At 49.3% G+C, this 25790-nt stretch overlaps 1 protein-coding gene across 1 annotated transcript in view; it reads right to left on the reverse strand.

The window, feature by feature from the left end:
- Positions 1-25790, reverse strand: part of col9a3 (collagen, type IX, alpha 3) — a 113774-nt gene that overhangs the window by 49548 nt on the left and 38436 nt on the right. The window contains exons 8-17 of the mRNA XM_052031687.1: positions 20546-20599; positions 19159-19212; positions 17709-17753; positions 15285-15341; positions 14185-14238; positions 13424-13477; positions 9052-9105; positions 8163-8216; positions 4351-4404; positions 821-874 (exon numbers count right to left, since the gene is read on the reverse strand). Coding sequence (XP_051887647.1) covers positions 821-874; positions 4351-4404; positions 8163-8216; positions 9052-9105; positions 13424-13477; positions 14185-14238; positions 15285-15341; positions 17709-17753; positions 19159-19212; positions 20546-20599 — 534 coding nt within the window. The remainder of the gene's footprint in view (positions 1-820; positions 875-4350; positions 4405-8162; positions 8217-9051; positions 9106-13423; positions 13478-14184; positions 14239-15284; positions 15342-17708; positions 17754-19158; positions 19213-20545; positions 20600-25790) is intronic.

A 25790-nucleotide genomic window follows, 5' to 3' on the forward strand; every position in this document is an offset into this window, starting at 1 on the left:
AACCAACCCTCAAATCTCTGCCCCAACCCTCAGATCTCTGACCCAACCCCCAGATCTCTGACCCGACCCCCAGATCTCTGACCCGACCCCCAGATCTCTGACCCGACCCCTAGATCTCTGACCTGACTCCCAGATCTCTGACCTGACTCCCAGATCTCTGACCCGACCCTCAGATCCCGACCTTCCCCAACAGAATCAAGGGAGATCATTTGAACTGACATGAATTCAATCTGCTTAGGAACTATTACTCCTGTAAAGTAACGTGAAAATGCTTTTGTTATTTGAGGACCATAAATTTTCAAAGATTTACTGCCGAAAACGTTTTTGGCCTAAGTCAAATCTACGCAATTTGATGTCCATGGATTATAATTTTCCCACAAGAATATTTTAAAAGTAAAGGATTTCACAATTTTATTTCAACTTTCACAGAGCTTTTTTGCTATATTTTGGCTTCTACTGTAATCATATGGATATATTCCAACTTTTAGTAAGCACTGGAAAATGTTTAAGAGGTCAATTAAAATTATACTTTCTTTCCCTTTGATGTTTGCCTGTGAGAATTCTTTAACGTGATTGGCTGCTCAGCCAGTTTTTGGACATTTAAGCTGTGGGGCACCAGGCTTGAACTGACCACTTGATGGTCAGAACAGGGATGACCCATACCTCAGAGGTAGTGGATCTTCAGGGACACTTTCCAGCGACATTGCCTCTCCCCTGACCACAAGTTCCAGGACATTCATTTTGAATTCCATGACTGCTGACCCAGTGACTGTGTGAGAGGAACAGATTCAATCAAAGCAAACATTCCGGAAATACTTACTGGCTCCCCCTTATGTCCAGCAACACCAGGCAACCCTCGTGGGCCAATCTTCCCCTGTAAAAAGAGCAGAGAGCAGTTAACAAACCCTTAACCATTTCTGATCATTGGTGCCTCAGCATCAGTGAGAACACTATCCAGGTATGGCAAGTGCTCTGCCCGGGACTGCACAAAACTGCAGGGTTGTGGACACAGCCCAGCACATCACGGAAACCAGCCTCCCCTCCATGGACTCTGTCTACACTTCTCGCTGCCTCAGTAAAGCGGCCAACATAATCAAAGACCCACCCACCCTGGACATTCTCTCTTCTCCCTCCTCCCATCGGACAGAAGATACAAAGGCCTGAGAGCACGTACCACCAGGCTCAAGGACAGCTTCTACCCTGCTGTTATAAGACTATTGAACAGACCTCTTGTATGATAAGGTGGACTCTTGACCTCACAATCTACCTCGTTATGGCCTTGCACCTTATTGTCTGCCTGCACTGCACTTTCTCTGTAACTGTTACACTTTATTCTGCATTCTGTTATTGTTTTCCCTTGTACTACCTCAATGCACTGTATAATGAGATGATCTGTATGGATGGCATGCAAAACAAAGTTTTTCACCGTACCTCAGTACAGGTGACAATAATAAACCAATTTATCATCAGCTGCCAAATCAGTGGTCAGCAATATCTGGCCCCCAGGATGTTTGATCCTGGCCTGTCAGACTGGCGGTGAGCCACCATACTCACCCACCGCAGAGATGTGGTCCCTGCATCCTGCTCCCGATTAGCAAGTCCTTACCCCTCCCCTGCAAGCCCTGCCCCCACACTTCCCCTGACAGACAGGTAAGCCACACCCCCAGACTTATCAGCTGCCAACAGACCAATACACACAAACATAGAAAACTGTTCAAAACTGTTAAAAAATTAAACACTTTAACAAGAATGAAAATGAACACAATTTAATACATTTAACAATTACATACACTTAAATTACCTCAAATCAAAAGCCATAAATTACCCAAAGCTTGCCTCTCTCCCTCACATCCGTTCCTCTCTATTGAAATGATGGGGTCACTGAACAGGTTCCCGGGTAACAGTGGGGAAACTGCAGGGAGTTGGCCTCGGCCGTGGGTTCCATGTTGGGATGACAATGGACATCTCAGGAATGCTGGGTGTGGTGTGCGTGTAGAAGTGGTTTTGATTGTCACGTTGATCTTTATTCAGAAGTACATGAAACATGCTCTCACGGGGAGGGGTTGAGGTGAACAGCAAAGGTTCATTATAGAGGAAGCCAGACAAAGCACTTGAGTGAGCAGGGGATAGGACACCACACTGTTAAGGTTAGGTGAGGGAAGAGAGGTGGGGGCTTGTGGAACCTGAATTCCAGCATGGACTAGTTGGGCCGAATGGCCTGTTTCTGTGATGTAAATTCTGTGTAAACCTGCAAAAAAGGTTGTGCACCATTTTGCTCTGCTAGGTAATGAGTGAGATTGTGTACCTAAGAACTGTCACCCAGGACTGCCTTGCTGAGGAACCAAGGATTGTCAACAGTCCAGATTTGCCCTGCAATCTCCTGGAATGAAAGTAGGATGTGGCTGAAGCAAAGTCCAGGAAATGTCATTGGGAAACCAACTTCTTTATTAAAACAAATATTGGTAAGGAGAGAAAAGAGGTATTTGAGCAAAAGTCAAGGACTGTCCAATCAGGTAATGAAGATTATGTACTCTCTTTCCAATTGGCTGTGGAAAGATAGGGTGAGAGTGTCAGTGACCAATCGCAGGACACCAGGGGTGGGTCAATAAGTCATGTGTTGTGTCCTGTAAAAATACACTCAACCAGAGCTGGCAGCCCCTGTGGAGATCTACTGCTGTACTTGTTTGGTGAACATGGCAGGAGTCTTTGTCGGTGTGGTGCAGAGCAACTCCTCATCTCCTACGTCACGCCATGGAATCTTACGAAGGTAGTTAGGCTGCTGCCATCTCACAGCTGCTCACTGCTTCCCTCAGTCCCTTGCCCACTCTATTCATTCCACACTACTCTGCCAAGATTCCCCAATCTGAATAAAAGGGTTTATGCTGGAGAAGGAGGCCATTTGGTCCAGTGTGCCTATGCCAGCTTTTTGTAAAGACTCATCTAATTGGTTCTTTGTCAAGACTCATCCAATTGGTTTTTTGTCAGGAGTTGTCCAATTAATCTCGTCCCACTTTTACACTCCAAATCCCTTACAAACTCTTTCTTTTCTATTCTGTTGGAAACTTTAGTTTGATCCAGTCCAGTTCAATAGCTTGAAAAAAAAATCTCCTGTGACTGCCACGAGCTGCTGCCACTGGATAGTCTTGTCCATGTCCAATGCAGAGGTCGATCCCAGACCAGGATATGTTGACTGACCAGCTTCCTCACAACACCCCTCCAACACACGAAAGATTTAAGTATTTTTCATCACATTAACCCTTCTATAAATCTGGACCTAGATGGATTTATTTTTCCTCACGTTATTCATCCAATTCCCTTTCCTATTAACCAATGTGTTAATTGGTAGTTCCCTCCGCACTGAGTCAGGAAGTTCCGTGTTCAAGTCCCACTCCAGAGACTTCTACTCCAAGCCAGCAGTGCCAACCTTTGGGCTGCGACCCAGTTTGGAGATGCAAAGGTGAAGAATGGGGTCAAAGAGACACTGCCACATTTTTTAATGTGTATCCAAGATGTAGTTTGTGGGCCGCAGAAATCTTCCAGTGTTTAAGTGGGATTCCTGTGCTTGAATGGGCAGCCTGCCTGCTCTCGTAGTTGGACATCAAAGACCCGAGGGCATTATTTCCAGGAAGGGCAGAGGAAGGCTCCCTGAAGTGCTGGATTTATCGCCCAGTCAATATCCCTACAAACAGACCATCCAGTCACGGTCACATTACTTCCTGGCTCTGGGAGCTTGCTGTGTGAATGTTGGCTGGTGTGTTTCCTACATCACGGCACGGACTACTCCTCCAAAGGCTCCTTCAGGGTGGCACAGCCAGTAGTAGCACTGACCCACAACTCCAGAGAGCCGGGTTCCATGCTGACCTCTGGTGCTGTCGGTGTGAAGTTTGCACGTTCTCCCCTTGATCACATGGGTTTCCCCAGGTGCTCTGGTTTCCTCCTGCATCCCACAGGTGTGCTGGTTGATAGGTTAATTGACCACTGCAGATTGCTGCTAGTGTGTAGTTGAGGGGTAGGATCTGGGGTGGAAGGTGGGGGGTGGGGGGTAGTTGCTGAGAATGTGGGGAGCATTAAAAATAAAATGGGATTAGTGTAGAATCGGTGTAAGTGGGTGTGTGATAGTCGGCACGGACTCGGTGGGCTGAAGGGCCTATTTTTGTGCTGCATCTCTATATGACTTGTGGGGATGTCCTGAGATTGGGAAGGTTGACATTTCTTCACTGCCTGTGACATGACTCGAGGCTCCAATGGTTTTTATCTCACTTACTCTGTAACTTATACTGTACATTGAGTACAATGAGCGATGACAAATTAAAGTAGGATCACGATTGAAGATAGCTGACCGTCACTTACCGGGCTTCCCTTTGTTCCTGGGAATCCAACATGTCCCTTTGGACCTGCATCTCCCTGGAATCAACACCAGACAAACCATAAAACAGCAGCAGAGACAAACCTTCTCACTGCACTCACTCACTAAGTGTCACAGGATACTGGTGCTCAACCAGCCCCAACCAGAGAGCTGCAGCCAGTCAGCCTGTCCCACACCATGCTACCTCGACCGACCAGCTCCCTCACTCTCCCCTCAAAGATTGAAGTATCATCCATCACATTAACCTTCTCCAAGTCTGTGCATTGGCCAGTGTTTTTTAGTAAAAAACTTTTCTTTTGAAAGACTTTTACATGTTGTTATGTTATAGATATTGACAGTTGCTTAACATATTGATTCAATTCCTGGACCATTGACAGTCGACACGAGTTCAAATCCCACCATGGCAGCTGGGAATTTGAAATTGGTTAATTAATTACAATTAAAAAGCTGAAATATGAACACTAGTATCAGTAGCAATGATCACAAAACTACTGGACCTCTATAAAAACTTACCTGGTTCATGAATGTCCTTTAGGTGCGTGTGGGACCTGTACCCCAGTGAGTCAATGTGGTAGAGTCATCACCCACAGAGAGGCAGTGTGTGTGGGACCTGTACCCCAGTGAGTCAACCCCTGTATGTGACTCCAGTCCTACGACAGTCTTGCTGAAACATTTCAGCGAGCCACTCAACCGTCGCAAACCTCTGCATACTGTTCGAGATGACACCTTCTCAGACCATTAGGAGCAGGCTATAACGTTGGTCTTGTCAATGATCAGCCCATCCTGTAATTACATGCAACCTCCATACAATGAGGCTCATTATGTCACGGTTTCAGAGGTACTGTGGTGATTACCATACCCCGTTGGATATGTTTTATTTCATTGCAACATCCAGGGCAAAGGCTGCAGTCCCTCACATGTGGGTGTGTCATGTGTTGGGCTCCCTACTTATATTATCTTTACCGGAGTGTGTTAGATTTACAAAGAGTATGAAATGGCTGGGCAGAGTCTTGGCATATGGATATAATACAGACAAATATGGAATCGCAAGAATCAATGCCTGTAGGACCTGTAGCCTGGTGAGTCAATGTCTGTAGACTTGTCACCCAGAGACATGGGCACTGTGTGTGGAACCTGTACCCCGGTGAGTCATCGTATCGAGACCCTTACTCCAGGGAGAGGCAGTGTGTCCTCAGTGTGTTCTCTGTGCTCATTACCCAGTTATTCCAGGGCCACAGGGAGGCCATAATATTCCCAGCAGGATGGAACAGACCACAGTTGTGAAAGTCCCTCTGACTGACAGGGGAACAATATCGGATCAACAGTCCAGTGCTGGGGATCTGTTCTACAAAGTGGAGAGAATGTCTGTGTGTGTGAGTTTGTGATTGTGTGAGTGTGAGAGAGAGAGAGAGAGAGTGTGTGTGTGCAACTGTGTGTGAGTGTGTGTGTGTATGTGTGTGTGTGTGTGAGATTGTGAGTGTGTGAGAGTGTGTGTGTACGACTGTGTGTGCGAGTGTGTGTGTGTGTACATCAGCATTGGTGAGGGCAGTGGGGTATGGGGCCCTGTGTTAGAAATGGAACTGAGGTGCAGATCTTTGAGAAGGGGTTCCAAAATGAGGTAAACGTCAGTCTCACTTATAACACCGGTGTTAGAGTTGTCCCCGACACCCGTGTTCTATGGAGGCTGCACCGTCATTAAGCGAGTAGGTATTCCATGTGTGAGCTTCGGATTGGAATCTTGAAGTCTGCTTTTCTATGCGATCTATGGATGTGCTGGAAGCTTGGACCCGGTGTTAAGATTTTTTTACCATTTCCACATCTCACTGACAGACTCCCACCCTACACCCCTTTTAGCCACATTTAACCCCATTCGATTTGAGGATTTAATGAAAGCACCCAGCAGGCCGAGGGAATAGCTACATTCCCAAGTCATAGAAGAAAGGACACATTGATACAGAGGGTGCACATTTCTTTAGAACATAAAGCCCTGATCAGACTGGAACTGAGTGACTGGACTAGGAGGTGGGCCAGAGGATAGGTCGGTGGATTGACTGGATGAATGCCACCACTGAGGTGGAGCGAGTCGAGCTCTGTGGCCACTGAGAGCAGACTGCAGTGGCTGCTTCCAAGAGGGAAGAGTCAAATTGGAACTGAGATGTGGTAATCGGTCCAAATTATGTCCAGTTGAAGGCTGGTGTTTGAGGTTAATGTTGGACAACTCAACCTGTCCCCACAGGACTTGCAATTCATGTCTGTTGTGGGGAGCACTTCTGCCTCTGTCTGATAGTTGTGGGTTCAAATCTCGTGCCAGAGTACATGTGATGCCCCGAGGGAGTGCTGCTTTTTTGGAGGTACCGCCCCCCCACCCACCCCACCAGATAGACATTACAATGAAGCTCCTCCTGCTCTCTCAGTTGGATTTAAGACCCCATGCACCATTTCACACACGTGATTTACCCAGGGCCCTGCCCAATATCCCTCCCTCCATCAATGGCATCAATAAACATATCACCTGACCATCATCTGTGCCAGTTCCCCATCACCCTCAATTCCTCCATCTTTCAAATATTTACCCATCTCCACCTAAAATACATCAAATGATCCGGCCTCCACCTCCCTCGGGGGCAGAGAACTCCAGAGATTCACCCCCCTCTGAGAGAAGACATTTCTACACACCTCAGTTTTAAATAACTGGTCCCTTATCTTGTAACCATGTCCCCTTGTTCATGACTCTCCCACGTCTGGAAACATCTCAACATCTACCCTGCTGCCCTTTGAGGGCTAGAAGAATGCTTGAGTAAGGTCACCCCTCATTCTTATAAACTCTGAGGAATACTGACCCAAACTGTCCAGCCTCTCTGGATAGGACAACCCTCTCATCCCAGGAATTACCCTGATGAATCTCCTTGGGACTGTCCCCAATGTTACTGTGTCCTTTTATAGGTAAGGGGGGAGCCGGAGCTGTGCTCAGTATTCCAGGTGTGGCCTCACCTACACCCTGTACAACCAGAACACAACCTCCTGATTCTGAAACTCCAACCTCTTCGCAATATTAGGGGCGGCACAGTAGTGTAGCAGTTAGCATAACACTCTTACAGCGCCAGCGACCCAGGTTCAATTACCACCACTGTCCGTAAGGAGTTTGTACGTTCTCCCCGTGACTCTGTGGGTTTCCTCCGGGTGCTCCGGTTTCCTCCCACATTCCAAAGACGTATGGGTTAGTAGGTTAACATGGGTGTAATTGTGGGCCATTGGGCCAGAAGGGCCTGTTCCTGTGCTGTGTAAGTAAAGTTTTAAAAAAGGCCACACGTTGTTTGCCTCCTTCGCTACGTTGGACCTGCCTGCTCAACCAAACCCACTCCATCCAAAGGCATTAGAAATGAGGGAATTTTAATCAGCAACCCTCTCCCGCCCCCCCACCCACTCCTGACCCACACACTTCCCCCCCCCACCCCTCACCCCTTTACTTCCCACCCCACTCATGCACATTTGCCTCTATGCCCCTCTCCCCACCCTTTCCCCTCATATTCCCCACCCCTCACCTTCCTCTCCCCAACCCTCTCCTTCCTCCGCACCCTTCCCCCCAACAGTCACCACCCTTTACCCCTCCCACCCTACTGACTCTCATCTGAGCCAACATTAGGAAAATATCCCGCCTCATCCCATGACAAGGGTTCAGACCATCAGGAATGACTGCCGGATAGGACATCCCAACCCGCTCCGACTCCACACAACTGCCCGCAAAGCCCTTCAGCCTGTCGCTCGGAGAGGATGCACCCGGTGCTATCATACTTACAACTTTCCCAGGGGGCCCTGGGGGGCCGGCAGGTCCAGGAAATCCGATCAGACCCTGCGGGAGAACGGGAGAGTCAGCTCCAAGGTAGCGCACAGGTGCCGGTGATGGTCACTCACTCTGCACCATCAGCATGTCAGTGACCCAACAGACTTCTACCCTGTCACTGGGTGTCCACGGGGAGGGACAGAGGGTTCTCCTCGAAGACCAGGCCAAGCTCCAGAATTCCCCCAGAAGCTCCCAGTATCCCTCCAGCGACGTGCCCCGTGGGTAGTCCCTGATCACTGGGTCGGCCATTGTGGGATCACATCCCACTCCAGGACCTGAGCACTTGTGAGTGGGGGTGGGATGGAGGTGGGTTCCTGCACGACCCTGGACCAGCAGAGGGAAGCCCCGCCTCACTGGGGCATGGGCAGGAACGACCACTGACCACGGTTACGTGGTCTGGTGCACGTCCTTCAGGAAACCACTGGTTACTGGGGGGTAGAACAAGCCCCTGTCAGCCTTACCCCTGCTCCTGGGTCTCCCGGCCAAAGTTAACCCTTCCCCTACTGGTTCTTAGGGCTGAGTGGTCTACGGGAGGTTATTGTGCTCAGCTGGATGCTGCATTTCCTACAATGGTGACCACACTTTAGATTGGGATGGTTTTATTGGCTGTGGGGATTTTGGGATGGTGAAGGGCGCTGCAGAAATTCAGCTCTGTTTTTCTCTCCTCCTCTGAGGCATTTCTTAAAACCACTACTTCCCCCACCACCTCCCCCCCCCCCGCCCCCAACCCTCAGCCAACATCCCTGCCCCTTCCCTGGGCTATGGGCTCTCTTCCTATGGGTGCTATACGAATGCAAGTTGTTGTTGAAGGGCAGAATCAAATGGACTCCTCGCATGGACTCACCCTGTCACCAAGAGGGCCAGGTTTGCCAGGGAGGCCTCTCAGTCCTCGAGGACCCTGCAGAGTGAACAGAACAGCCCGAGGTAAATCATGCTCGCCACAGCCCCGTCAGGAACAACACTCCCTCTTTCCCATGCCCAGACGCGTGCCCCAGATCCATGGGTTTTAATAGAATTACAATGCAAATCATTTTCCTGGTTTTAGATAGAGTCATAGAACAATACATCACGGAAACAGGCCCTTCGGCCCAACTTGTCTATGCCGACCAAGGTGCCCACCAAGCTAGTCCCATTTGCCTGCCTTTGGCCCACATCCCTCTAAACCCCTCCTGTCCATGGACCTGTCTAACTGTCTGTTAAATGTTGCTATTGTACCTGCCTCAACCACTTCCTCTGGCAGCTCGTTCCATATACCCACCACCCTCCGTGAAGAAGTTGCCCCTCAGGTCCCTTTTAAATCTTTCCCCTCTCACCCTAAACCTATGCCCTCTAGTTTTTGATTCCCTTTCCTGGAAAAAGACTGTGCTCATTCACCCTATCTATGCCCCTCATGTTTTATAGATATCTATAAGGTCACCCCTCAGTCTCCTACGCTCCAAGGGATAAAATTCTATCCTGCCCAACCTCTCCCTTTAACCCAGTCCCTCGAGTCCTGGCAACATTCTCATTTTGCACTCTTTCCAGCTTAATGGGATCTTTCCTATAACAGAGAGACCAAAACTGAACACAATATTCCAAATGCAGCCTCTCCAACATCCTGTACAACTGCAAGATAACGCCTAACTCCTATACTCAGTGCCCTGACTGATGAAGGCCAGCGTGCAAACATCTGGTTCATCACCCTGTCTACCTGTGACACTGCTTTCAGAGAAACATCTTCATTAGGGATGGACAATAAAGCCTGTAACTTTAAAAATTAATAAGCAATATTTCAGTAACATTCCTCAAGGGGCTCACTTTGACCTGCAGTAAACAAAGGGCCCAGCTTCAAGGGAGAACTTCCTCTCGTGGTCACGAGGTGAAGGCTTTGACCTCTCTTCTGCGATTGAGAGGGGTCTGGCTACCCAGACTAGCCCAGGAGTTGAAGCCCCACCTCTGGGTCTCAGGGGTGATCTGGACCTCAATTCCAGGCAGCCCTGGGCTGTGGAGTGGAGTGGCTCCAAATACTGAGCAGGGAGTGGGGGCGGGGTGAGGGTTCTGTGACTGACCCTCCCTCTCTCTGAGAGGAGCAGCCCCAAACCCTTGCTCCTAGATGTGAGTCAAAGAGGTGCATTCATTTGCTGCTCTAGAACTCAATAATCCAGGCTGAAGCTCCGAGTGTAGTGCTGAGGCAGTGCCACATGTTCCGTGATGCCGTGGTCACCGGGGTAGCATCCAGGTTAATAACACACAATAATGACTTTTAAAAGACATTTGGACAGGTACGTGGATAGGAAAGGTTTAGAGGGCCAAATGTGAGCACATGGAACTAGCTTAGTTGGGCACCTTGGTTGGCATGGATGAGTTGGGCCGAAGGGCCTGTTTCTGTGCTGTATGACTCCATGACTCTATGGAGACTTGACTTCATATCCCACCACACCAGCTGAGGAATGTAATCTCTCTCTCTCTCTCTCTCTCTCTCTCTCTCTATCTCCACAGATGCTGCCTGACTGCTGAGACTTTCCTGCATTTCTGTTTTTTATTTCAGAGTTCCAGCATCTACGAGACTATGATTTTCCTGTACTGTTGTGATAACCCATCTGGTTCAACACATCGCTGGCTGAGTTGGTGTTTGGGAAGTCGGGAAAGGCAGGCCTTACTTCCGGGGATAGAGGGGCTGGATTTGGTATTGGTAGAGAGCAGCTTGCAACGAATCACCATGCTCCGGCGCCATCTCGCAGGAATCCCTTCCCGGGACACGATGGTGGTTAAACTTTCACTGATCTGGAATGTGACATGTGCCAGGGGTTTGGATTGACATTGGCACAGGAAGAGTCAACTGCCTGCAAGCAGCATCAGTCAATTGCCCTGGGCCGGTAAAGTCTTCCTGCTCCTTAATCTGCCATAAAAAACCTCCAACTGACTGAGTGACTCCCAACTCCCCTGTTGAGGAAACAGATTATGGATTTCCACCTGCAGGACTTCTCTGTATGAGCAGCATTGGTCCTCAGCTCACTGACACACTCACTCCCCACTCACAACCTAGCTTTCAAATCCTTCTGCGGCCTCAGCCTCTGTCTCGGCAATCTCCTCCCGAGATCTCTGCGCTCTTCCAATTCCATCCTCCCGATCATCCCTGGATTTATTTTCTCCACCAGCAGTGGCTGTGCCTTATCTGACTGGGCCTCAGACTCTGGAATCCCCTCCAGAAACGTCGCTGTTCCCTCGATGCGACTCCTTGACCAAGCGTTTGTATACGGCTGGATGTCATTTTTTTCTGACTGTTGGTATCGGTATTGGTTTTGGTTTATTATTGTCACTTGTACCGAGGTACCCCTGAGGAAGTAGAGGGGCTGGTGAACTTTCTTGGCCGTGGCGTCTATGTGATTGGAGCAGAAAGGCATTATTTCCATAAAATGCCTTCAGACATCTTCACTACATCAAAGGCAGTAAATTGAGCACTGAGTGAGATACTGCATCAATAATGGACACAGGGATCTCTGCCTCCCTTTCCTCCATATGTCTCCCTGGTGCATAGCGTCACAGAGGTGTACACCATGGGAAAAGGCCACCTGGCCCATACCTGTCCATGCCGACCAAGATGTACATTCAAGCTAATCCCCTTTCCCAGCACTTGGCCCACATCCCTCTAAACACTTGTCATCCACATACCTGTCACCTACCTGTAATCCACCCGCCTCGCCACTGCCTCTGGCAGCTGGTTCTCTATATCTGCCATGCGCTGTGTGTGTGAAAAAAAGTTGCCCCTCAGGTTCTTATTAAAACCTTTCACCTGTAACCTTAAAACTGGCCTTTTGGTTTCGGTTCCACAACCCTGGGAAAAAAGACCGTTCACCCTATCTATGCCCCTCCTGATTTTATACACCTGTCCGAGATCACCCCTGAGTCTCCTGTGGTCCAAGGAGTAACAGGCTCAGCCTGTCCAACCTCTCCCTATAACTCAGTCCCTTGAGTCCTGGCAACATCCTTGTACATCTCTTTTGTACCCTTTCCAGTTTAATCACATCCTTCCTAATACGGGGTGACCAAACCTGAACAAGTTCGGCCTCTCTAACGTCTTGTACAATCGCAACATAACCTCCCAGCTTCTATACTCAGTGCCCTGGCTGATGAAGGCCGGCGTGCCAAACGCCTTCTTCACTGCTCTGTCTACCTGTGACTCCACTACAAGGGAACTATGCACCTGTACTCCAAGGTCCCTCTGTTCTACAGCCAGGGCCCTTCATTTCAATGTAAAGGCATCTCCAGAGAGTCCTGAGAGATTGTACCCATTCCCTGTGTCTGGCTCCAGGTACCTCATTGCACAGGAGGTCGCACAGAACAATATCCCGGAATCAACAGCAGCCGGGGCACCTCTGTTATTTTCTCCCTGGACCAATCATTTCTCCGGAGCTCCCATGTTTTTGGTACCTCCACAGCACACATCTCTTTGGCCCAGTGTTCAATCCTGCCAGAGGAAGGGTCAGTGACTGAAGGTGACTGGGGACTGAGCAAACCCTCTGGGCCCGTGACACCAGGTGAAAATAAGTAGGTACACGCTGGCTTGGATAATGCACTGTGGCTGATGTGGTCGGTACACAGGAATCAGTCACAGGAGTGGTGGCCTGAATTGTGAGAAGAGGTCGGTTAGGCTGGGACTGTTTTCCCCGGAATGCAGGAGGCTGAGGGGGTTAGGGTTTATAAAATCATGAGGGGTACAGATAAGGTGGAGGGTCACAGTCTTTTCCCCAGTGTAGGGGAGTCTAAAACTAGAGCGCGCAGGTTCAAGGTGAGAGGGGAGAGATTTAAAGGGGACCTGAGGGGCAAGTTTCCCCACACAGAGGGTGGTGGGTGTGTGGAACGAGCTGCTAGAGGAAGTGGTAGAGGCGGGGACAATTGCAGTTGGACAGGTTCACGGATAGGAAAGGTTCGGTGGGATTACGGGTCAAACCCAGGCAAATGGGACTGGCGCAGATGGGCATGGATAAGTTGGGCCGAAGGGCCTGTTTCTGTGCTGCATATGGAACTAAAAGAGGGTTAAATTGTCAGTATTAGTGAGACAAGCATCCCCATCTGAAATGTCGGATCAGCTCTGGGAAACAGTGGTGCAGTCGGGAGCTCGGAGAGTGGCTCCTTGTTCCTGGTTCCTCCGCAGCTTTGGAACTTTGACCTCATTTGGGGTTTTAAGAGTAAATACCATTGGCCCCCCCCCTCCAGTCAGGACAAGCTGCTCCTACCTGTAATCCAACAGGTCCAGGAAAACCTGGCACACCTGGATGTCCGGGATCACCCTGAAATTCCAAACAGTCAACGATTAGAAGGTGGGTTAGAATCAGGGCAGCCTCAATAACCAAGCCTCATTCAATCTCCTCTTCAGAGCTTCAAGGAATTAAAGAGGGGGCAGAGTGGTGCAGCGGGTAATGCTGCTGCCTTACCGCTCCAGGGACCCGGGTTCCATCCTGACCTCGGGCGCTGTCTGTGTGGAGTTTGCGCATTCTCCCTGTGACCGTGTGGGGTTTCCCCCAGGGGCTCCCATTTCCTCCCATGTCCCAGTGCGGGTTGGTAGGTGAATTGGCTGCTGTAAATTGCCCCCAGTGTGTGGGTGAGGGGTGGAGAAATCAGTGATGGGGAATGGGATTGGTCTAGGAGCCGGCATTGATTCAATGGTCGAATGGACTCCTAGATCGCAAGCAACTATGAAGTATGGAATAAATCAGCTCAAAAGGCTAGAGATGGTAAAACCCCTCTGATTAACTAATGTTCTTCAGCGGAGAAAACTGCCAGTCTGGTCTCTGTGTGACTCCAGACCCACCTAGGTGGTTAACTCCTAACTTCCCTCTGAATTAGCCCAGCGGAGCACTCAGTTCAAGGGCAACTCAGGATGGGCAATTAACGCTTGCCGTGCCAGTGGCGCCCAGTCTCAGTAACGAGAAGGTCGCTCATCTGCCAGGTCTCCTCACTGTCCCACTCCCTCTGGTCCAAACCGCCGGAGATTTACCTTTGCTCCGATCTTCCCAGGTTCTCCGCGTTCCCCCTTGTAGCCTGTGTGACCCTGGAAGGGAAGAGAGAAACAATTAGTGGCACGGGTGCACCAACGGTGTTAGCAAGAGACTCAAGCCAGCAGCAGCACCCTGCCCAACCGAGACACTGCGGAACGGATCGCAGATCAAATGATTGGGCAAAATGGGCCAAGGCTGAACATATCACAAGGGTCACAGAGAACAACAGTGATCTCACTGAGTGAGGAACAGGCGGCAGAAGTGAGCGCTCTCCGCCCCCCCCCCCCCCCCCCCCGTTCTCTTTACCAATGGAAATCACTATCTGAGTTGTGATTCACTGGAATGAGGGAGACTAATGTCCCCCCTTCCCCCTCTTGAACCAACTGTTGGTTAGTCGGAGATTTCACTCCATTTATCTTCCTGCTTTCCATCGATGCTCCTGGATCACTGGATGGATATTGGGCGGTACGGGAGAGGAATCCACAACTCCCATCTCTCTCACAAAGCCTTTGGTAAATTTATTAACTACCACATTATCAACACAACACATACATAAAGTAATGTATGCACACACACAGCAATGGTTAGTGTATAGTAGTGTTTACACACACAGCAATGTTCACCCACACAGCAGGGCTCACACACACACAGCAGTGTTCACCCACACACACACAGCAGGGTTTACACACACACAGCAGTGTTTACAAAAGGCAATATTTACACAAGGCAATATTTACACACAACAGTGTTTACACACACAGCAATATTTACACACACAGCAATATTTACACACAGCAATATTTAGGCATACACAGTTTACACACCCAGCAGTGTTCACACACACACACAGCAGTGTTCACACACACAGAAATGTTCACACACAGTAGTGTTTACACACCCAGCAGTGTTCACACACCACAGAGCAGGATTTACACACAACACAGCAAACTGCTCCACGAACTGTCATACATTCATCTCTCACTGCTGCACAGTAATTATCCAGTCAGCATAAACTTTTTCAGGTGGAATTTGACAACAGGAAGGTGGGGCTTTCTCTGGCTGACGGATGGAAACCAGTACATCAAGAGCATTTGCTCACCTTGAATCCAGGCATTCCAGGAGGGCCGGGTGGACCAGCGGGGCACATTGCCGGGCACTGCAGAGAGGTGGACAGAGGGAGGGCGTCAGCAATTTTCAATACAGATCAGAGTCAATCACTGTAAGTTGTTCAATCAATTTCAGAAATCAGTATCAATTATCAATCAGTTATCAATTCATGTCAGAAATCCACTGATCTCAAGTAACAAACTATTAGCTGTCAAGCAATATCAGAAATTAATCACCGTCAGCAATCAATCAACTACTATTGTCAATAAGTATTTGTTGTCAATCAATAACAGTGATCAACAATCATTGCCAATCAATATCCACCGTCAATCATTACCAGTTACGTAAGATGTCAACCAACGTCCGCTGAGCACTCATCTCACTATGATGACTATTCATTAACCCTGGGGGGTTTTGGGATGAAAGGTGTTGGGGCGGTTCTGGCAGGTTGGGGCAGGCGGTGTTTAGTCACCCCCAATCTTCCCCCAATCAGCCGTACATCCAGGATGAGGATGTGCCTCCCTCCACCACTCGACTCCAGGTGGATCCAACAGCAAAGTCTGCTCACGCTGGGATTCCTCCACTGTGATCCCTGAGATGGGGTCAGGGATTTGGGTGGGGCGCTGGTTACTGACCTGGGGTTGGGACGAAGGAGGTTCACTTATTTAACTTGAAATTATTTTAATGACTCAAATACTTATTGGTAATTTATTGTTCCGTAATGCATTACATTTCTTTTATTTTTATAAAAGGTTAATAGTTAACATTTTAAATTTTGTTTAAAAGCATTTACTTTAGTTTTTAAGTGTCTCTGTAGATCAGACCTGAAATCTCTTACGAAGCCTTCAATTTCTTTTTTCTGACGGGTGTCACAATGGCACAGCGGGTAGAGCCGCTGCCTCACAGCAACAGAGATCCGGGTTCAATCCCAACCTCTGCCGCTGTCTGTGTGGAGTTTGCACGTTCTCCCTGTGACCGGGTGGGTTTCCCCCGGGTGCTCCGGTTTCCTCCCACATCCCAAAGATGTGCAGGTCGGTGGGTTAACTGGCTGCTGTAAACTGCCCCCAGCGTACAGGTGAGGGGTAGAGTTTGGGGACGAGTTGATGGGAACATGGCGAGAATAAAACGGGTCAACACACACAAAATGCTGGAGGAACTCAGCAGGTCAGGCGGCATCTGTGGAGGGAAATAAACAGTTGACGTTTCGAGTCGAGACCCTTCATCAGGATCTCGACTGTTCATTTCCCTCCACAGATGCTGCCTGACCTGCTGAGTTTCTCCAGCATTTTGTGTGTGTTGCTCCAGATTCCAGCATCTGCAGAATCTCTTGTGTCTGAGAATAAAATGGGCTAAGGTAGGATCAGTGTAAAATGGGTGCTTGATGGTTGGGTCAGACTTGGTGCGCAGATGCTCTGTATGACTCTACGAAGTGGCTCAGCTTCTCGGGGTTTCCAGGGTAGGACTAGATCTGTCCACTGACTGCCAACACTGGGATTCGGGGACCCAGAACAATTGAAGGCAAATGTCTGGATGAGGTTAGATTGGATGTGGAGAGGGTGAATCCAAGGAGCAGATCAAACTGAGAACCATTTGACTCACAAAATAAAGGCCGGCAGATGGTACGTTGGCCTTTATTACTTGAGTACTAATGTTGTTCTGTAATTGTCTAGTGCCTTGTCAAGACAACATCTGGAATATTGTGGACAGTTTTGGTCACCCTACCTGTAAAGTGAGAAAGGGAATGGAGCAAAGGTTCACTGGACTGGTGCCTGGCACGGTGGGGTTGCCCGTGAGGAGAGATCAAGTAGATTGAGCTTGTATTCTTCAGGGTTTAGAAGAATGAGAGGTGATCCTATTGAAATTTTTAAAAACCCTTACAGGACTCGATAGGGTGGCTGTCTCCGCTGGTTGGGGAATGTAGGACTGGGGGTCATCGTCTCAGAATGAGGGGTGGGCCGATCAGGACAGGGATGAGGAGAGATTCATTCACACAGAGGAATCCTCTGCCCTGGAGACCTGTGGTGGCTCAGTCATTGAAATCGTTCCAAACAGAGACTGATAATTTTCTGGATATTAAGGGAATTTCAGGATATGGGGATAATGCAGGAAAATGGTGCTGAGGTAGACCAGCCATGGATGATGGAGCAGGCTCTGGGGACCGGATACCCCCTGTTGCTTCCATATCTTATGTTCTTACATCCTTCCTTGTCTTCCCAGCTGTAAGGATTGGGACACCAGCTCAGGTCACTCACAACAAACCTACAGAAGGTGTTTACATTAGCGCGCGCGCACACACACACACACACACACACACACACACACACACACACACACACACACACACACACACACACACACACACACACACACACACACACACACACACACACACACACACACGGACTGGAAAACTTACAGAAAAGTCTCCACTTTCTTCTCCTGTGTAAAGTCCGGGCTCACCCTAGGACATGAAAGAATGAACGGTCTGAGGACAAGTTCTGGCTTAATTACATAAAAATAAGATTCATTTCTCAACTGTTACGCATCACCTCCCAGAAGACGAGGACACATCCCAGGGTTCCAGCTCTCTGGAACTCAGCCAAGTGCTTGGACTGTAGGTGTGGCTCTCGACACCAAGCATCACCTGGAAAGGCACTGAGGCCAGCCTCAAATGGGCCATGATCTCACGGGGTGGATCAGCTTCCTGATCTCCATTCCACTCATCCCATTCAACTTCTTCCCGACCTTTGCGGCCTCCGGAATTGACTACTCCCGACTGGCCTCCTCCATTCTGCTCGGTGTCAGAGTAATACTGCACAGAAACAGGCCCTTCGGCCCAACTCGTCCATGCCGACCAAGATGTCTACTGAGCTAGTCCCTTTTGCCTGAGTTTGGCCCATGTCCCTCTAAACCTTTCCTATCCATGGACCTGTCCAGATGCCTTTTAAATGTTGTAATTGTACCCGCCTCTACCGCTTCCTCTGGCAGCTCGTTCCACACACTCGCCACCCTCTGTGTGAAGGAGTGGCCCCTCAGGTCCCTTCTAAATCTTTCCCCTCTCTAGATTTAGACTCCCCTACCCTGGGGAAAAGACTGTGACCACCCACCTTACCTAGGCCCCTCAACAGAAAGCGTTCCCACTTCTGACCTTATAATGACAGGAAAGTCATCTGAAGATAGTTGGGCTCAGGACACTTCTCTGACGTACTCCTTCAGCGAGAGCCTGTGGCTGGAACCATTAACCTCCCAACACCAACCTGACTCTGTGTGAATTGTGACCCCAATGACTGGAGCGTTTTCTCTTGATGCCCTTTCTTGCCAAGGTTCCGTGATGCCAGACTTTGTCAAATGGTTCCTTGTACCCCCCAGACCTTGCACCCAGTGATGTTCACAAACACCTGTTCTCAATGAACCAGCCTGGCTCCTCTTTAAGTAAAGCCTTAATTTCAAATTTCTCTCCAGTGTTTTCAAATCCCTCCACCTCTGTAACCTCCACAACCCTCCAATACGTCTACTCTCCTCTGAATCTGACCTCCTGCAGATCCCAAAATTACTTCACTCCACCTTTGGCAGGTCATCCCTCCTGCTGCCGTGTCCTTGAGTTCTGAAGTCCTGAACATCTCCTCCTCTACTCCCTCTCATCTCCCCCTCCTGACTGAGCACCCCATCACCTGCCCCCAAATTCCCTCCCGTGGTTCTGTGGCAAATTCTGGCTGGTTATTGCTGTCACCAGCTAAGTTCAACGTGTGAGGTGGACGTGAGTGATTGTTGTGACCTTCATCACGATGGGTGGCAGGTGTTCCCAAACCTCCTCAAGTTGGCTCTGGTGTTTCAGACAAAACATGCTGAATAAGTGTCACACCTACCGGAGGACCAGGGGGTCCGGGGGGTCCAGGAAGCCCAGTTAGACCATCTTCACCCTGAGTGGATACAGAGAACGTTAACATTGGCGGGTTTACATCGTTCAAGTGGGCATGTTGCATTGGGAGTGGGCAGTGCCACTTAGCAACAACCTGTGCCCTCACTGAGCAGCTATCTGCTCCGCCAAATTCTCCCCATTGGGGAAGGGGACGGAGAGCCGAGCTGTTGGTCAGTGGGCATTACTGAGGCGTGGCCCAGAGTGGGGGCCGCTCTTGCTGCAGCTCTGGGCATTTGGTGTTAGGGTAGGGACCCAGGGCAGGGGAAGGAGACTTGGATCAGTGGGAATGGCCTCAGCTTTGAGACACATGGTCACGGCTGCAGGCCTTGCTGGAAACCCAGTCCAGGCCAGTGTAGTACTGAGGGAGTTCTGCATTGAGGGAGTCTGGTCTCATCTGTATCCTCAGGTGGACATGAATGGTCCCATATAACCTGAGGGAACGTGCACCCTGTCCAGTGCAACCAACATTACCCAAAAAAAGACCCAATGAGCTTCACTTTGCAGTTCGTGGCAGCTTGCTGTGCACAAAGTGGCTGCAGCATTTCCTTTCTGTTGAATGCACGTTGGAGAATTGGCTATGGAACATTGGGAGTTCCTGCACTGGAGAAACACAATGTCTTTCTTTCTGAAACATGCTGAACAGTTTCTGCTGTTCCTATTACAAAGGGATTGGGTTGGATTGGGGAGAACCTTTATCCGTGGGAGCAGGCTGAACTGGGGATGCAGTTAGGTGGCTCTCCCTCCTGGTGACATCAATGACATTGACTAAGTTGTGCCTCCCTGGAGTTCGTCTCCCACTGACCTTCATTTTAGATTTGTTGGACTGACCTCCTGGGCCAGATTCACCAGGATGGTGACTCTAAGTGAGGAGAAAGACCAGGTCCCCACACAGCGCCTGAAAGGGATGGAACTTACAGTCTTTCCTCGTTGGACCAGGAGGGCTTTCAATCCACAGACTGAATCACAACTTTGCCAGGGCACACCCTGCCTCACAATGATGAACAAGGGCAGCAGGGGTTGGGATGTCACCTGCAGGTTCCCCTCCGGGTCGCACACCATCCTGACTTGGAAATACATCACCAGTCGTACATCCTCACTGGGTCGAAATCCTGGAACTCCCTCCCAAAAGCACAAAGGGAGCACATTCACCAGAAGGGCTGCAGCAGAACAAGGCAGCTCACCCCCACCTTTGTAAGGGCAGTTAGGGATGGGCAATAACTTAGGGATTGCCAGCAGTGCCCAGATCTTGAAAGGTGCGTAAAAGCAGGAGCCTTTGGGCAAGTGTGACCGTGTGTGGAATAGCCACAATATGTTGTAGGATATCGTTCACTTACCCTGGGACCACTTGGACCCTGGGGACCTTCCAGTCCGATATCTCCTTGAGGTCCCTGGAGAGGTTTAATGCAAAAACTCAATGATTTTCATATTCAAACCATAAACCATTTTCAGACAACATTGGGACCGTTATTTCCCAGAACATCCCAAATCCATTCACTTCTCTCCACACTGCCCTTCAATTAAATGGTTAGTGTCACATTGTCAAACTGAGAGAGGTAACTCGGATGCTGGGAAAATACGACTCCCCTTTTCCCCACCCACTCTCCCCACAGTCGAGATCCAATCCCAGTCTTACATCAGTGATGGACAGGGACCGTTGTTCTAATGCAATACGAAGGCTGCTTGTCCTGCTTTTGTTGGGAGCAAGACCTGGATATCCAGGAGTTGGCTGCCTGACCTCTGCCCCTGCTGACCTGGCTCCATGTAAATCGCTGCCTGAGTCCTAAGTTGCACCAAGCCTAATTGAGGCATCACCGTGTGCGCACTGACCCCCGGCGCGCTGACTCCCGGTGGCTCCCAGCTCAGTCACACCTCAGTTTTAGAATTCCCATCCTAATTTTCTAATGTCGCCATGACATTCCCTCTCCTGACAAACTGCATCCCGACAGTCCCCGGCATCGCTGCACATGTTCCAGTCTGGCCCCTGGTGGATCCTGGATCCCTTCAATCCTCCTCACTTCGGTGCCCCAAGCTCGAGAGTTCCCTCGCTAATCCTTGGCGCCTCCTTTCAGACACTTCGCGAAGCCTACTCTTGTTGAGAGGGTTGATGGCCATTGGTTAACAACCAACACAGAAGCAGTGGAGTGCGCTGGCCAAGTTTCTGGCCTGACACAGGATCACAGAAATGGTACAGCATGGAAGCAGGCCATTGGGCCCAGCGAATCTCTGCTGGTCCACTGCAAAGCCAATCCTACTTCTCTCTCACACACCTCTGCCCATTGCCTCAATAGGAGGACCTATCCATCAACGTTTTGGGCACCACACTGAATCTGCCTCTATCACCCCCTCCTCACCACACCCAGACCATACATTGTGGAAAAAGTTTAATCTCAAATCACTTTTGGATCTTTTGCCAATAACCGTTCTATATCCTTTAGTTCTTGACCCCTCTGTCAAGGGGAACAGTTTCACTTCGTCTACTCTGCCTGTATCCTTTGTGATCTTAAGTTCCTCTAAATCTCTTGTTACCTCCTCTGTTCCAAGGAGAAGGACCCCAACTTCTCCAGACTATTCACAGAACTAAAGGCTCTCATCCCTGGAATCATTCTGGTAAATCTCTTCTGCACCCTATCTAATGCCTGCATAGCAATGGATGATCTGCCATAAAGCACTCTGTCACACTTCATAGAAAAGTACAGCACAGGAATAGGCCCTTCAGCCCATCATGTCTGTGCCAAACACAAATTAAACTAAATCTCTTCTGCCTGTACACGATCCATATCCCTCTATTCCCTCCATATTCATGTGTCTGTCTAACAGCCTCTATTGTATCTGCTTCCACCAGCACATTCAGGGTACCCATCACTCTCTGTGTAAAACACCTGCCCCACACGTCTCCTTTGAACTATCCCCCTCTCACCTTAAATGCATGTCCTCTAGTGTTTGACATTTCTACCCTGGGAAAAAAGATTCAGATGCCTTGATATCTTTGCTAAAGTTTGGGACCCAGAACTGGACACAATCCTCCAGTTGTGGCCAAACCAGAGCTTTAACAAGTTCCTTCGTGACTTCCTACTCTTCCTCTACTTATAAAGCAGAAGATCCCTTGTGACTTTTTAACCACTTACTAAGAACATATGTTACTGGAGTGGGAATAGATTACAATGAGATCCCAGCTCTACCTCTGTCTTAACTCTGCCTTACGTTGCTGAGTTCCCGCTGTAATGTGATGTTTGATAATTTAGTGTGGCTGAGAGTTTAATTCAACAGACACGATGCACTGTGAAAAATCAAACAAAATGCTAATCCTTTCCTTGTCATTGAGTATGGCTGGTGCTCTGTAGGGAGAGGAAGCCCTTCTTACTGAATAACAATCCTCAGATGGTTAACCTTCTCCCTCAAACTCTCAATATCTCATCAGTGAATGCATGTGAGTTTGGGAAGGTTGGGTTTCAGTTTCCTCTTGTTAACCTCCAGTGGTGGACACTCCCACAGGAAGAACAGTGCAAGCCTTGTGGAGACAGCTACCGTGAAGTGTCACAGCCCAACCGCTGGTGTCCAGGGATGTGGGTCACTGCCGTTGTCCATGGGTCTGAGTCACCGCTGTGTCCAGGGATGTGGGTCCCTCTGTGCTGACATGGGGATGTAGAGTCAAGAGGAGGCCATTCAGCCCATTGAGCCCGTTCCACCATGGTTGATCTGTATCTTAGCTCTCTGTAGCCACCACTGCTTCCTCTCCCTTGGTACCCTGGTCCAACAAACTCCTGTCTATCTCAGTCCTTAAGGTTAAGGACATAAAAACATCAGTAGCAGAAGCAAGGATAGGCCATCTGTCTTCTCAGGCCACTTGTCACAGCTGAGGCATTTTTGGCCTCAGTATCACTTCCCTGCCCTCTCCTCATACCCTCTCAACTCCCTTAGATATCTCCACCTTACTTTAATCTGGACAAGTGTGAGGTATTGCAGTTTGGGTCGTCCAATACTAGCTGGAGAGGTACAGTAAATGGCAGGGACCTTAGAAGCGTTGATGTACAGAGGGACCTTGGGGTGCAAGTTCATAGCTCCCTGGAAATAGTGACACAATAGTGAGAAATAGTGGGTAGAGTAGGGAAGAAGGCGTTTGGCTTGCTTGCCTTCATAGGCAGGGGTATTGATTATAAGAGTTGGGACATCATGTTGCAGCTGTATAAGACATTGGTTAGGCCACACTTGGAATATTGTGTGCAGCTCTGGTCACCACACTAGAGAAGGGATGTGGTGGTGCTTGAAAGGGTGCAGAAGAGATTCACCAGGATGTTACCTGGAATGAAGGGTTTTAGTTACAAGGAGAGATTGGGTAGGCTGGGATTGTTCTCACTGGAGCGCTGGAGGCTGAGGGGGATAGAGGTTTATGAGGGGCAGATGGTCACACTTTTTTCCCAGGGTAGGGGAGACACAGGTTTAAGGCGAGAGAGGAAAGATTCAAAGGGGATCTGAGGGTCAAGATTTTCACACAGAGGGTGGTGGGGATGTAGAACGAGCTGCCAGAGGAGGCGGTGGAGGGAGATACAATCACAATGTTTAAGGAACATTTGGGTAGGTACATGGATTGGAAAGATTCAGAGCAACGTGGGCCAAATGCAGGAAATGGGACTGGTGTAGACAGGCACCTCGGTCAGCATGGATGAGTTGGGCCGAAGGGCCTGTGTCTGTGCTGTACAGCTGTATGACTTAAATATAATTAATGACTCCGCCTCCACAGCTCTCTGGGGTATAGAATTCCAAAACCCTCTGAAAATAGAAGCTCCTCATCTCCATCTTAAACAGGCAATGCCTTATCCAGAGCTGAGCCCCCTGGTTCTGGACCCCAGAAGGGGAATCAATCCTCTCAGCATCCACCCTCCAATCATCTCAGAACCTCTTCACTAAGGTCACTGCTCGTTCTTCTAAACTCCAATGAGTACAGACCCACCCTGCTCAACCTCCTCACACGCCAACCCCTCCATCCCAGGCATCGACCCACCGAGTCTTCTAATCACTGCCCCGGTGTAAGCACGTCCGTAAGTATGGAGACCAAATCTGTGCACGGTTTTCCAGTTGGTTCTCACCAGCTGCCTGTAAAGTTGCATCAAACCTTCCCTATCTTTGCCCTCCACCCCCCCCCAAAATAATTCCCAACATTCTCTTCATTACTTGCACTACCTGCACGTCACTCTTTGTGGTTCATGCACTTGGAGCCCAGAACCCTCTGTACTGCAACATTCTGTATATAACAATTTGCTTTTACACTCTTCCTTTCAGAGTGGGTAACCTCACGTTTCCCTGTATTATACTCCACCAACTCCAATTTCCTGCCTATTCACAGCCCCTCTAGTATGTCCCTTTGAAGTTCTTTGTATCCTCCTACCTTGCTTTGTACCACCAGCAAACCTGGTTCCAGTTCACTCAGTCCCTTCACCCAGGTCATTGATATATAGACTGTAAATAGTTGAGGCCCCAGCACTGATCCCTATGGTACCCACCAGTTACTGGCTGCCAGTCTGATAATGACCCATGTATCCCTAGTCTCTGTTAGTTAATCCATGCTGACATCACCTCCTCTGGCAGTGAGTTCCAGATATCAACCACTCTCTGTAAAAAAACTTCCCTCACACCTTATGTTCTGGGCCTAGGTAGCCTACAACCCAATGGCATGGACTTCCCAATCCATGCTGACATATTACCCCAAATCATGTGCTGTAACCTGTTAAGCAGCACTTTATCTAATGCCTGCTGGAAATCTAAATATACCACATCTACTGGTTCCTCTTTATCCACCCTCTTTGCCACATCCTCAGAGAACTACAGCAAATTTATCAACACCATTTTATCTTCATAAAACCAGGTTGACTGTCTTGTGATTTTCTAACTGTCCTGCCATTAGCTCCTGAGGACAGAAAATCTCACACCCTGGAGGATATTAGAGATAAAGGCACAGATTTGAAAAGTTGAGCCAAGTCTTTGCAACCCGCAGGTTAGTTGGGACTGGGCTTTGGACAGGGTGCAGAGGGATGAGGGACTTCAGCCTTGTGGGGAGAATGGAGAAGTTCTCCAGGGAAGGTTTGGTCCTTAGGAGGGAAAATCTCCAGCAGCAGGGGTGCTGGTGTCCAGAGCAGAAGGGAACGGGCGAAGGAACCAGGGAGGTGGGGGAGGTCCTTCTGTGCAGTGAGCTGCTGTGACTGGCAGCATTAATGACTCTCCGCCGGGAAGGTCAGTGGAAGAAGATCCAACTGGGTAAGTACCTGAGGGAGAGATTTTGGGGAAAGAGCAAGGGATGGGATGAACTGATGAGAGGGTGGGAGGTGGGGAAGGTGGCTCCTTCAGGGCACAGGTCGGGAGAGAGTGAGATTAGAAGCTGCTTCTTTGAGACGCCAACGCAGAGAGAAAACTCACGGCTGGCTTCAGGGAGGGTTTGGGCTCTTGCCTCAGGCCTCATGGTGTGCCGATGGTTATTGGTGTGTGGGGCTGAGATCCTGAGCCCAAACACAGGCCCTCTCCATCCCTGTGGAGCTGATTCCTTTCCCTAGAGTGGTACAGCACAGATACAGGCCCTTTGGCCCATCA

The sequence above is a fragment of the Pristis pectinata genome, chromosome 16 (genome assembly GCF_009764475.1).
Source record: "Pristis pectinata isolate sPriPec2 chromosome 16, sPriPec2.1.pri, whole genome shotgun sequence".
In the NCBI taxonomy this organism is placed as follows: Eukaryota; Metazoa; Chordata; class Chondrichthyes; order Rhinopristiformes; family Pristidae; genus Pristis; species Pristis pectinata.